This window comes from Sipha flava, unplaced genomic scaffold, assembly GCF_003268045.1.
Source record: "Sipha flava isolate LNK unplaced genomic scaffold, YSA_version1 109_pilon_pilon, whole genome shotgun sequence".
NCBI lineage: Eukaryota > Metazoa > Arthropoda > Insecta > Hemiptera > Aphididae > Sipha > Sipha flava.
The window spans coordinates 2,059,644-2,075,024 of record NW_020271726.1 but is presented as its reverse complement, the minus strand read 5'-3'; the positions used below and the strand labels follow the sequence as shown (position 1 = coordinate 2,075,024).

The 15,381-nt window shown below is 30.6% G+C and overlaps 1 protein-coding gene across 1 annotated transcript; it reads right to left on the bottom strand.

Moving 5' to 3' along the window:
- Nucleotides 1–10,288: 10,288 nt before the first annotated feature.
- LOC112687094 lies at nucleotides 10,289–10,850 on the bottom strand. The gene is made up of 2 exons (XM_025559645.1): nucleotides 10,622–10,850; nucleotides 10,289–10,470 (listed from the first exon to the last, which is right to left on the bottom strand). The coding sequence occupies exons 1-2, from the start codon at nucleotides 10,848–10,850 to the stop codon at nucleotides 10,289–10,291; spliced, it is 411 nt and encodes a 136-aa protein (XP_025415430.1).
- Nucleotides 10,851–15,381: the final 4,531 nt, after the last annotated feature.

Genomic DNA, 15,381 nt, shown 5'->3' with positions numbered 1-15,381 from the left:
GCTGCTCTCATCAAATGTAACATGTACTATATAATTTATTGTAAACTGTTTTTATTATTAATATTAATTTGCTTTGATACCTTATATATATATTCTTTATCACATTTACTAATTGTGCCTAAGGTATGGATTGTAAATTTCTTAAAAAAAAAAAAAAATTTCATTATTCAACTAGCATGTATTTTGTTCACATCACGTTCATATCTACTTACACATATATGCTATTTAGCCACATAAATGAGATTATTTATTATCTTATTTAACATATGTAACCTAAATGATATGTGGTGACTTTCAACAATGATTGCTGTGATCATGACTCAAATTTTTTATTATTCACCATGTTTAGCAACAGTGGAAATACAAAATTGGTAAACTTCAAATAATTGCATAATATAATAATTCATAAGTTTGTAAAGACAATTTCTATAAATATAATCAACTATTTTAAATGTACAGTTATTTTTATACTCTATAATAGCTATTTAAATTTGTTGTACGAAAAGTTCAAAGCTTATACAAAATATGTAAATTTTAATATATTTATTAAGGGTTTAATATTTGTTTTATTTTTATCTAAAAATATAATACAAAGTAATTATATTTGACTGATAATAATTGTCCATGTTGTGCTGAGCCTAGTATTTTGAACTACACGGTGGCTGCATTTTGTCTACTCAGTATAGAAAATATATTTGGGTAGTAGGTACTTGCCTGTTTGATTTTTAAAATTTGTATGAATCAGTTAAAAATATTGGTACCTTAGCAGTTAGGAGAAAACTATCAATAGTGTTTTTTTTTTTTTTTTTTAATTTTTGGATGTACCACTTGGGTAAATTGATTTGAGTATGAGTTTAGGACTAAAATTTATTTTAAAAAAAAGAGGTTTTTTTTTATAACTAGTTAATACTTTTATGTATCATTTTCAATTTCACCAGTAATTTTCTTGAGCGTAAAAAAATTAATATTATGTGTGCAATTTTTCACTTTTGAAAATTAGAAAATTTTAACTTTAAATTAAGTAAAAAATAACTTAACTTTGAATTAAGTTAAGTTACTTTTTTCAGTTAACTTTTAATTTAACGAGTTAACGAAAAATATAAATAACTTTTAATTTAACTTAACTTTATTATTTTAAATTAACTTAACGAATAAAAAAAAAATTGTTAACTTGCCCAGCCTTGAATATATATATATATATATAAGTGTGTATTCATGTTGCATATACCGAACAAAAAATGTTTATTCGTTTTAACTAATTGTTTCTTTTCTTTATAATATGTTTTATTTACATATAATAAATACATTTATGCATTATTAAATATATATTAATCAATATTTTTTTTAAAAATCCATATATTTAAATGTTACTATGAAACAGATACATGTCTAAACACAATTATATACAAATATCTAGAAGTACATAATATACTTATTGTAATTTTAATCTACTATAATAATAGCATATATAATACATATTTAAATTTACTACATAGATAATATTATATTAATTAACTAAAAAATATTAAGTGAAATTTAAATCAAGCAAATCAAGAATGTATTTTATAAAACTTGAATACCGAATTCAGTCAAAATGTATTCTTTTTTGTTTTCCTAAATATTTATAGCTTGTTGGTGCCGATTACGGGTCGAACTCATGGATCATTCACCCTAATTAACAAGTCGGCCATACACACACGCATACACATTACATAACACCATTAGATATAAGTTTACGTTAATCAGTGTTATCGTTATTGTGAATTATTATAAGATTGTTTAAATGTGTCGTGTGTTATTGTATATTATCCCCGTCGTGTCTGTCGTTCTCTGTACGTCGTCGTAATATACTGTAGCGTTTAAAAAAAAATAAGTTTTATATTTTGTGGGCACAAATTGTCGTCAATTTCATTTTTTGATTTATTTTATACACATTTACGTGTGCGCGAATCGCCACTGAATGTTGTGAATTTTATTATATTTTGTGGGCGCAAATCGTCCTTATTTTTATTGTTGTTTAATTTATTTTATACATATTTACGTGTGCGCGAATCGCCACTAAATGTTGTGAATTTTATTATATTATTATTGTGTGTGCGCTAATCGCCACTATTTTTATTATTAATGTATTTTAAAGTATAGTTTTTAGGTAGTTGCAGCTGGCCAGTCTGCGCTCCACAAACTGTGAGTTTTTATATATTTATTTTATTATTTAATTATTATTGTGTCATAAGGGCCATTATTATTATTATTATTTATTATATTGGTTGTGCCGAATCGGCATTTTAGTTAGGCTCAAATAGCCAGAGTATATATTATTATTATTTATACAATTTACGTGTTGCTGTGAATTATTTTTTGTTGGGCCAGAAGAGCCGATTCCTATAATTTATTTTATAAATACGGCAACATAGTTACCATATTTTTTACATTATTTTAGTTACCATTTTTTATTCCTTCCATAATTTTAAGTACACACATACACACTCATAGCACCACATAGTCGGATAGTATTTGCGCGGCGAACCCAACCATTGCTATCCGATCTATTGACAAAAATACACACGGTGTGGCCGACGAAGTCGGTTTAGGTAATGCGTACGGAGTATTGGTGTCCGGAGCGCGCGTATTTTCGCTATACGCTATCGGCCGGTACATAGCTCATTTCAATTAATTAAGTGTAATCATTGTGTACTCCCCTATAATTTACATTTATATTTGCTCATTTCAATAAATATATATATATACATATATTCAAGCGGCCTAATATTTTTTTACTTGTAATTAAATATTTTCGGTTGTACATACTTGTTTTCATTATTATGATCTTTAAAAAAAATAATTTATTACTGTATACAAAATACGACCCATCTAAAAAATATTTCTGTTTTTAAAATACAATTTGAAATATAATTTATGACAGATATATATATATGTAGATATTTTTAAACTGTTGTTAATTATAAATAAATAGTTATAATGAGACTATATAATCTGAAACTTATTAAACAATTAGTTTAAATTATAGTTAGTTTTATTAAAATATGAAGAATATTAGAACATACATGAAGCAATTGCTTTTATAATTAAATTTTTTTTTTTATTATTACCTAATTATGCAGTTATCGACTGAGTCAAAAATTATTATATTAAACTACGATTTATTAAACAATAGCACTTGGGAGTATAAAAAATAGATAAAAGTCTATTTTCGCAGACCTACCAAATGTATAAACAAAATTTCATTAAAATCGGTTATGCCGTTTTGGAGGAGTATGGTCACAAACACTGTGACAAACAATATATAATATATATTGTTTGTCACAGGATCAATATATATTATATATTGATTCTTATGACAAAATATAAAATTATGAGATACAATGTGATATAATTTAGCAATTGAATTATTAAACTACATTAAATGATTTTAACGGTGCACAATAATATTTCAGAATTTGTGTATAAAAAAAAAAATTAAACAACTCTTAATTTTTATAATAATTCCTTTAGTCAGTAAAAAATGAAATAATTATGGTGACCTAATCCAATTAAAGCTATGTTTTCAGATGCCTCATTTAATTTTTGATTTATTGAGCTACATAATAGTTATAATAATATATAAATATATCTTTGGAAAATAACTATCAAAGAGTAATTAGGATTTAAAATTAAATAGAAATATTTCTTACACCACTGTGTATTAAAAATTAGTCTTCTGCATGGTCCGTAGTCTTAAGGACCGGGCCGGACTTAAAATGTTAACAAAGAATCGGGTCAAACCTAATCGACTGCTCAATTCTTTTTTTTTAGGCCGGACCGAACTGAAAATTTAAAATAATTTGTTAGAAAGGACTCAGTCCTTTCTAACAAATTATCGCCGATCTGAACTAATAAATTTCGGACTGTAATAGCTTATAGACCAAACCGGATATTTTCCAATTTTTATTGTATAGACCATACCGAAAATACAATATAATTTGATGGAGGGCAGAAACAATTCAAACTAAAAAAATCGATAATTTAGTGTGAAAGTTTTGAATTATACCACATAATTTGTAATTGGTACAAATTTAAACTAACTGCTCACAGATTATTACAATACTGTGTCGAACTAATAATATGCAGTACATTGAATAGTACATACTACAATGTATATACAAATACAAATTTTATCGGACAGTATAGCATAGCACCTGTATACAAGCCCTTAAGTGTCACCCGTACCATAACAAGAATAATTACAACAATTGTTCTTGAAAATATTTTCGAAAATAAATACTTATAGGAACCATAAAGAGATCTGAGACATATAGGTATCGACAAAGTACATAAAACAGCGGCGCAGGCGTAAAATCTTGATTCCCATGATAATATGCGTATTATAAATTCTACAAATAATATCTTTAAAATATAAAACTATTGCTCAATTAATTTTAAACCAGACCAAACTGAAATGACTATAGTGTAAACCAAGACTGGACAAAAATATTTCATAAAAATAAGAAGTTAGATCGAAACAATCATTCACTTACTTTTATATGGTAAGACCAGATCATACCGGACCATGCATTGCACTAGTGTACTAGTATGTAAATAATTATAAAAACTGATGAGATGGATAAGTAAAAAAATTAATATTATTTGGACAAGCCCCAATTACATAAAAAAATTTATACCAGAATTGGCAAAGGTAAATTGCTTTTTATTATATAATATTTATGGACTAAGATTATATGAAACAATTTATAAAAAATAATTAAAAAATTATTTTTAAGGTATTTTGGAATCATCAGACATCTTTTTCTAAATGTTTCCCTCCTTTAGGTTTTTTACTTTTTTTTTTTTTACATTAACTACAAAGATTGAATTTTTAACTAATAAAATCATTATCTTATTCTCCTTAAATAATTATATGTAAATTAATATTATATTAAAATATCAGATAGTGAATGTTGTGTAATTGTATCTTTGGGTACATCAAATATATGATTACGTGCAACTAAGGTAGATAGCATGTAACAAAAACTTTGCTTTACTCACACTGTCTACTATATTTTTTGTAATATCATTAAATAGTATAACAAGGTCAAATATATGTAATATAATTAAATATTAATAGGTTTTGAACTTATAGTATATGAAACGTTGTAAGTAAAAAATTACAAACGAAATTAACCATTTTAAAAGCTATTTAAACGATAATTTTTAGATAGATACGTAAACTAATTAACTTTCAAGGTTGGCGTTAATTTAATTTTTCCGAATGTGATTTTAAATGAAAAATAATGAAAAATCAATCGAAAAATATAGTAGTAAATAAAATGATTACAATCTAATCATCATAGAATATAAATATATAGTAATTTATCATTGATAAATAATAACTGGTAAATAAATTGTGCGAAACGACACTAAACCGACGCGTCGCCGATTGTATTATTTAGTTTTAGCTAAAACAAAGTATGAAGGAAATAAAAAAAAAGAATGGATGATTAATGAACTGATTAGGATAAAGAGTAAGAAGCGAATAGCACAATTATGCGGATTTCGTCATATATATAGGGCACGGAAACTTTAGGTCCATGCATACAGTTACATATGTGAATAAGATAAATATATTATGTTCAGCGTTCCGTTCTAATCATATACAAAAAATTCTTATGAAATGGTGTTATTCGCGTTGGATGTTGACAGATGATGATCACAAAGGTTACGATGTTGAACGCACGACGATCGATGGTGCGGATGCACAGGAACTAATTCACGGCAACCAGGGACAGGAATCGTACCAAAAAAAACCTGTTTTAGAACCGGAATCCTTTACATTTTGGGAACCGGGACCTAACCGGACACCTAATTTCAATTAATTTTTAAAACCGGAATCTCCTTGGAATTCTTAATAAAATTTAATCAAAAACCGAAACCTCACCGGAACCGTACTTTTTAGTAAAGGATTTTACGATCAATTCCGTTTATAATTATTGTATATCTTTGAGTTACAAGGTAATTGCCATACGAAATAAATAAATAAAAATCTTTGAGTTTAAGAGATTAGTATAAAATCCTGTAAAAGTGCTTTCCTATGCACTATTTACTGAAACTCTCGAACGCAAGTCCAACCTTAAACAAATATAGTATGCAGTAAAAAATAAAAAAGTATAAGTGTATATTTTAAGAACCACCGACAAAATATCGCAACTAAAATATTACGAAACCATTATATCGCATGGAAAAAATATCGCCAGTATACATATCGTCAGCATGAAATATAGCAGTAATTTAATTATAAATAAATAATATATTTTAAGCATACGTATAATATTGTTATATAGTAGAATTTATATAAGTATTAAAAAAAAAATTAATATATTATATTTTTGATCTATACGGTTCTTCTATTTTGATTTTGGTGTGCAATAGCGATGTAAGTTTGAAGATTTCGTTTGCAATAGTAGTAGGCTCTAGATCAACGAAGAAGAGGGGGAGGCGGTTTTTTGTTACCTTATGGAGAACATTAGTTACTTGCCTTACCTCGAATAGGCGAACAGTTAACTCTTCTTTGATTAAATTTAATGGTGTGATTGGGTGGAGGTTACGAATAACGACTCGTAAAGGCTTGTCCTCCTTGAGCTGGTACGTATGGAACTCAGCTTTTTCATCTCTAAGAAAGTGCACTAATGTTCTGTATGCAGCAGGGTTCGTCGTTTGGATTTTTAAACAATCAGTCGTAGATTTACATATAAAGTTATCGACACCAATAAGTTCGATTAAGGTCAGGCAAAGTTCGGGGAAGTCTTCAACTCCTTTGACGAATATAGGAGGAGGTGGTTTGATTGTATCTGGAATAAACGGCAGTTATAAATCAATAAGTTTGTCGTCCAAGTTTTCGTCTATGTTAACATTTTGAGAGAGAACTTCAAATCGATTTGTTGTAGAAAATAATTTTTTACGTGTTTGTTGGGATTTAGGTGATGTAGGATTATCAGATACTGAGGAGTCCGAGTGGATTCTTTTTGATTTTTGCTGAGTTTTCCACTCGCCGTCTGAAGAACTGTTAGTTTTGTTTGTATTTTTGTTTGAAAGAGATCCAATGTTTTTATTTACGTTTGTGGACGAGGTAGAAGGTTTATTATTATGATTTGCCATTTTCAGGTAGAACTGTGATTAGTTTAATTACGGTAGAATCGAAGTACTAAACAGCGATAGCGTATTTATTAATATAATAGTAATTACAATTACTACAAGGCCGCCGTGGCGGCACTTGATAAGAACGACGTATACGGTATATCGCGTATACACGCACCTGGCGGTTTGCGAAATATTTATTTGTGTTGTATGATTGTAACGGAGCAAGTGAATAAGATAACTTAAAAAATCGCAAAAAACCGAAGGAAGTTGAGTAACATTACAACCCGTAAGCAAATTCGTGAAATTTGAGGTAGGTAAGGAGAACAGTAAACACATTGGAGGCGCACAGAGAGAACGCGTGCGCACCGGTTGACTGCTATCACAGAACTGCGATCAAAAACTATTAGCCAATGCTTCAATTGCCAACAATATGGCCATACTAGAGCATATTGTGGCTATAAATCCAGATGTGTCCGCTGTGGTGACGAGCACCAGTCTTCTGTTTGCCCTAACTCACGTTATCTTCCTCCAAAATGTGCACATTGTTCAGAAAACCATCCAGCCAACTACAAGGGCTGTTCAATTTACAAAGAGATTCAACGCCGGAAAAGACGCAACCCAACAAGTAACTTTATACACGATAACCTTAGATCTAAACCTATAAATGTACAAGGTAGCCACCTTCCTGATCATACTTTACCTAGTCAACCTCCACCTCTAACAAAAACATATGCTCAGGCTACGCACAACACGCACACCAATAATAGTATACCAACTGCTCCAGAAACCAATGCTCCTAACATAAATAAAACGTTGTCATCGTTTCTTGACGAATTTAAATCTCTCATCCATCCTATGTTATCTCTTCTCACAAAATTAATCTCCAGCTTAATAGATAAAAACAATGCCTAATTCTAACAATAAAAATTCTGTCATTGACAACTCACTCTTAATACTTCAATTCAATGCAAATGGACTTAAAAATCACGCCCTTGAACTAGAAACTGTTTTAAATAATAAGCGCATCGATATTGCGCTCATAATAGAAACCCACTTCACTAAATATTCTTATGTTCGTATCCCTAGGTATACTTTAATAAAAACTAACCATCCAGATAACACCGCGCATAGGGGCGTTGCTATATTTGTAAAATCCACACTTGTTTTTCATCCTTTACCAAACGTTTGTCAAGATTTTCTTCAATCTTGTGCCATCAGTCTTATTGTAAATAATACTTCACTCACTGTTGCATCAATATACTCTCCTCCAAAACACAATCTCACTAACACACAATTCACGGAGTACTTTAACACAATTAAAAATAACTTTATTATAGGCGGCGACTACAATGCCAAACATCAGTCTTGGGGTTGCCGTGTGAATAATCCGCGTGGTCTTACATTATATAATTTTATAAACACTAAAGGATTTAAAGTATTAGCTCCACCGGGACCAACGTATTGGCCATCCTCCTCCTCAAAAAATCCAGATATATTAGATATCTTTGTGTCCAAAATCCCAAATAAATTATATTGCACCACTAAAAATATCCTTGATTTGAATTCAGATCACTCCGCTGTTCTTCTAACCCTTAATACAACTCCTACCAAAAAAGAATCACCACAACTTTTTAATAAATTTACAAATCACCATCAATTTCACGATCTTGTAAATGCAGAAATTCAATTAAATATCAAACTAAAAACACCCGAAGACATAGATTTAGCGGTAAATAATCTAACTAATATCATTCAAAGAGCTGCCTGGTCGGCTACAAACACAAATTCACCCCCTTCTATCCTAGAATCGCTTCCGTTGTATATACTTACAAAAATTTCTGAAAAGCGAAGAGCCAGAGCCCTCTATCAACGCACTCGTCTTCCTTCCCACCGTCAAAATTATAACCATTTATCCAATTCCCTGAAAAAAATTCTTGTCAAATTTAAATCTACAGCCTTGCAAAACCATCTATCCAATCTTTCACCAAAGGAAGGTACTCTATGGAAAACAACAAAACAAATATTACGTTATAAAGCACCAAATCTCCCAATCAAAAAATCTGATGGCAGTTTAGCGTGCTCGGACACTGAAAAGGCTGATCTTTTTAAGCTTCATCTATTTAACACATTCCAGCCTCACTCGAATATAAGTGATGATGCGCATTTGAATACGGTCGATGAGTTCCTTAATTCTCCTCTTCCCGTCTCTTTACCAGTCAAACCATTCACTCCAAACGATATTAAATATACCATTCAAAAAAGCTCTCTGAATAAATCACCTGGCTTCGATCTTATAACTTCTGAAGTAGCTAGAAGTCTCCCAAAAAGAACCATCGTCCACATCTCACACATATACAATGCAATTCTTAGACTTTCGTATTTTTTTCTACTCTGGAAATTTTCAACTATAATATTAGTCCCTAAACCAAATAAACTTATCATTCTTTGCTAAAATACTAGAAAGGTTAATTCTAAAACGTATATTACCCAGTATTGGTCGACCAATACTCACTTGTGACTATGTTGAAATGGCTGATTCCATTCACGCGACCGCACCAACCCAGTGATCAGACAATTGCCTATGATGGCACACCGCAGTGTATAAATGAAAATAAATCACAGAATTGGTACGTGCGACCACTCAAGCACAGTCACCAACGAAAAAACTGCCACGCTCCACAGCCCTGGACAATGAAACAGTGAACGAAAACCACGTCAATCACAACGCGACCGCTGGCAAACTGAAACGACAATGAATTAATTGCTGGACATTACCAGAATGCCTCGAACGATACTTTACCAGACGGTCGATTCACAAACAAAATGACACTATTTGACAACGTGGTTTGTACAAAAAAATGGCTGCGGACGTACGAACACTTGAAAACGAAAACGAAATTTGATGTGCACACCACGAAGACACAGAAACGAGAGCGAGATGGGGCCGACGACATTCACCACGAAGGCTAAGGCCGCCGGACACCACAATGAAGATAAAATGCCCCAGTGCCACCACACAAAATTGAAAAACACTCGAAATTAATGAATTTTGTGGCACTGAGAGCATGACTTGAAACTTACACGAAACATAACCGATAAAATTTGAAGATGATGCTGAATAGATGCTGCTAATTATAGGTCTTTTGAAGAACAAAAATCAACTATTTTGTGACCATTGCCATTTGTGGTAGGATGCCAGTTTTCTTTTACAATCGTTTGTCCAAATGATGTTTCCAATTTGAGCATTTAAATTTCCGACAATTAACCTTATACAGTTTTTGGGCAATAGATCAAAAGTTGCTTCTAACGTATCATAGAAACTATTTTTTTCCTCGTCATCTGCATAGCAGTTCAATATTATTAAATCTAGTTTCTGTTGCACGATTCGTATGCAGCAGATACGTTCATTCACTGGCACAAATTTTATAACTTAAGTCATCACTGCTTTGTCAATCATAAAGCCAACACATAACTCCCTTCTTATATCTACCTGTTTGTAGACCGCTGTAGAAAATTATTGATTTGCCACTTTGTATGCTACCACTATTGAGCCATCGAACCTCCTGTATGGCTACTATGGGGATTTTATATCTTATGATTTCATCCATCATACATTTCAGTGCGTCTAGTTTAAAAAGCGTTCTTATATTCCATGTTCCAATCCGTAAATCCAAATCTTTCCGGGTCCTGTTTCCATTTCGTGATCCATTTTTATCCATAGTCCGAGGCTTTTGTTGAAGTTTCTTAACAAGAGTTTGGTTTTTAAAGAAGACGGGTTGTTAGCCCGTCGCTCAAACCCCCCAATCTGGAGGATCAGTTTGGGCCAACTAATTAAACTCAGTCCGTAGCTCGGGGCCCCGGGTCTGCTAAGCCCGTAGCACTAAATACATAGTGCCCCCCCTGAGGGTACATTATTTAATTAACAATAATAAATATTATTAAAAAAGCAGAATAAATTAAACATAGTTTATACATTATAGGTATATTATATAAACTATAAACTTTGTATATTGAAAATAATGGAAAATTAAAATACACTATAAACTATTTACTATTTAACCGTTGAGTATGAAGAAATTTCAATTGGGGGGGGGGTCTGGATCTGACCCCCCTCCTTCGAGTACGTCCCTGTAATGAACTGTAAATTATTTTTAAGTTTGTATTGAAGAAAAATTAGTTTCCCCCCCCCCCCCCTATGGTCTCAACTTAAATACGCCTTTGATTATATATTATATACATTTAATGTACCTATATTAATTAAGTGATACTTTGCTTTTTAAAATTGTATTTTTTTTTTCGCTTTTTACCGCCTTTATGAATTGATAACCACTTTCTGTTTCCAAAAATTCATAAAATTCTTGACACGACCAACTGTAATTGAAATTTGTCATAATTTCTGCTTTAATAATTCCTATACTGAGTTGATTCCTCTCGCCAGTCCATAAGTTTTTCATTGCCGAAAAAATACGTTCCACAAATGCATTTGTTGGCGAAACAGCAAAAATATATTCTATTATTTTCAATAAATTAGGAGCATCTATTTTTATTAAAATTGTTACTACTCAATCTACTTTGTCACTACTCGGCATTTTAAACAAAATATTATACACGCAAATTCACGTCAAATGACAAATATGAACCAACAAGTGACGACTGTCTTTTTTTTTAAATTAGTCGTCGTTGTAGGTAGGTATTAAAGTCCATACATGAACGATAAGAATTGTATCGGATATTTTATCATTTTTATTACTATGATTATTGATTTATGTATAGAAGGTATATACTTGTACACTTATATTATCTAAAAATTAATACCTACTTGTTGCTATTGCATAAATACATCGAAGGACTTAGGAAAAACCTGGACATTTAATATTTTATGGCGTCCAGTTAAAAGGTATAACTGTACACTGAACAGGACTCAGAAATTCTGAACTGTCCAGGCGAAAACTTGACGGTTGGTAACCCTAGTCTAGTCCTTGATGGCAACAGCTGACAAGGGCGAACAAAAATCACCGGTAAGACGCACAGGAATAAATAAACAGCAGCAATCGACAATGTCACACAAAAAAAGTGACTCGACGTTTAATGAAGTTCTCGTTTCAAACGCTTGCAATCAAGAAGAAACCAGTAGCAAGACAAATTACCGTAACAGCTAAAACCGGTATGCGGTCATAACCGCTAACCGTTGGTTGTGCAACATCGACGCGTACTTGTACCTTTCATAAATAAAATAAGTAACTGTTAACTGTTATGTTCAATTAATACACGCCATATCGATTCGAGTAATTAATCCTTATCCATCATTTGGATATTTATAAGTCTGTGCGAGAACATTCTTCCCCCTCCCGGCTCTTGACTAGTTCGTGTGACATATACCGGTACAAAAAGGTTTTTTTGCTGTCGTGTGAGTGCTCCCGTGCGGTACGGACCTCTCGCACGTTTGTGTGTTTTACCAGCGTCCTGCCTTTTTTGGTTGTGTCCATCGAAGACCGTGCATCTTTGTCTTGCCGGTGTGCGTGTTACCGCTGGGTATTGTCACGGCTGGACGAGTCAAGCTGCGTGGGCGTCATCGTTCTTTTTTTTATCGTCACTTTGGACGTGCTGCCGAATCCAGTCCAGTTGTATCCGTCGCGGACAGGTTTCTTTTCCTTTTTATTATTGTTGTATTAACAAATATCATTGTATTATTGCCGATACGGCTTCTCTGTTTATACATTTTGTATTATGTTTATTATTAGTATTATTAGCTTTATATTTCCCACCCTACGGACGTCCGTCCCTAATGCTGTATGTCATTAGTATTTATTTATAACAGTACGTCGGCGCTTTACGGCCCGTCATTTAACAAAAAGGCACATTCTTGTTTTCTTATTCGTACTAAAATCACCCGGTCTGTCATACAAAATCCATTTATTCCCTTGGAGTATTTTGGGCACGTGTTGCTGTCATTCGGGTCAACCTCATGGTAAGGAACCCGTTGACAAACCAGTTAAAATATAATAACTGTATTAAATACTGATTAATAAACCCATTAAACTATTTAATATTTAAATAATTTTTGATTTATTATGCTCTTTAAGATTACATTTTAAGATGTGTATAAAATACTTATAACTAAAGAAATTAAAATAGTAAATACACAGGGGAAGAATTTTGTAATTCCAAAACACTTTTTTTTGTAATTTATTTAAAAATAAAATGATTAGATAGTTTCAATTTTTTCGGGAAATAAGTTTCAACATTTTTAGTCTAGTCGAATTCAAAATTTGAGAACTAAAAAAATGTTAGTTACTAATCTGCCTAAAATGTCATTATTATTATAATAGAAAACCAATAACAATATATGGTTATTCATTAAACCATCGACCTTCCTTGTAGTTTCTATCAAAAATATACTTATTTATAGTTTTTGCATTTATTTTTCAGTAAAGTAGTGAAATAAACTTGAGTAACTTGATTCAAGTTGAGTTAAATCAAGTACATGTATTTACCATTACAACAATCTTATAAAGTGGAGTACTCGTCCAATTTTATGATACAACTATAATAATTGTATATTATCATACAAACGAACATGGGATCGTTAACTGTCCTGAGATTTTTAATCATATTTCATTTAGAGTGCTTCTGGTTAGTATTAGATATAACACATTGTTTCATTTTGCACCAAGTAAACGTAATTTTGTTTGTGTAAAAAATGGATGAGCAACTTGCGGTCCGCGAGTCACATCCGGCCCACGATCCTTTTTCATCTGACCCATGATATATTTTCAAATTACATCATACAATTTTAAAGTTCATCTCTATACTCTATCTTATCGATATAATAATTGTTATCTGGTATTAAACATCGTTAAATTTCTAAATTTATACTTATAGATTTCAACCATAGCTGTTGGTACCTCTGACTATTCAACTAATGTTTCTGTGTATTAACAAATTATAACAACATTACATCAATAATATAATAATATTAGAAAACATAAGCAAATAAAATTATTTTTGACACACTAGGTACGACATATTTTATGTAGTATATATATAATTATTCATAGAGTTTGTGTCAAATATAATGTTGACAGGTTTGATAAGTTACAGAAGGAATTCCCATAGGTATAGTAGCGTTTAAATTAAATATTCATGATGACTTGTCAATAAATAAAGCTAAATATTTTAATAAATATATTTTAAATCCATAAAAAAAAGCCAATAAAAATACATAGATACCACTTTCTATTTAATTCGTAAGATTCAGTGCTTCAGCAATAATCACAAGTATAATAATAATTATTAATTTAGTCGGAATATTTCACATTAAATTATATTATAAAATCACACGGGGATATGTACTATATTACACCAAACTAAATACAAACATCCTTTTAATGATTTTTTAGCACTTATTGTATATCATAATCAGACACAATAAAAATATATGATATTTGACGAATGTACGAGTATATAATATTACTGTATGCGTATAATTGGTATTTTTCACAATACTTCACTGTTTCCTTATTTATTTTATTTAAAATAATTTAAGTGTTATGATTTTTAAATTGTTATCACAACAAATTCGTTAAATTATCATTTCTACATAAAAAAAAGAAGAAAACAACGATTATAAAAGCAATTATAAGATTTAATTCTAATCAAAACCTTGAAAATAAGCAAATCCTTAGTAAAACAAAATGTCTACAATGCGGATCGTGATGATGTGAGTCCATGAAATTCACAACTTAAATTTAAATAATAATTTAGTTTATGATTAGTACTTTAAAGTATTCAAAAATGGCAGTAATAATTTGTTAAAATTAATCAAAATTATCATTAGGATTATGTTATAAATAAATTGTATTCGTTTAATGATAATCATCATTGTCATATTTTGAATATCAAAAATACTGACAAAAGCACGCGAAAGTATTAATCTGAACATTTTTAAAAATTGATAATTAAAAAAATCAATACACAATATAGTAACATACCACATAAATCATACAGAAACCATATACATATATATGCATGTTGTTAAATATTAAATAGGTAATGTTAACTTCATGTCAAAACATTTAATTATTTTTATAATCCCTGTCACAGTCAAACCATAAAGTGTCTGATTAATTATCTAATAATACCTATATTATAATGTGAACCATGCACACATAAATAAAATATACGAGTATATATTATTGTAAATATTAGTTAATAATATAACAAATATAATATATTTTCGCATTTCTTATG

Coding starts and splice junctions, on each gene's coding strand:
- LOC112687094 (XM_025559645.1), bottom strand. CDS start 10,850: ATGGATAAAAATGGATCACGAAATGGAAACAGGACCCGGAAAGATTTG. Junction 10,471..10,621: donor CTACAGCGGTCTACAAACAG/GTAGATATAAGA, acceptor ACTGCTATGCAG/ATGACGAGGAAAAAAATAGT.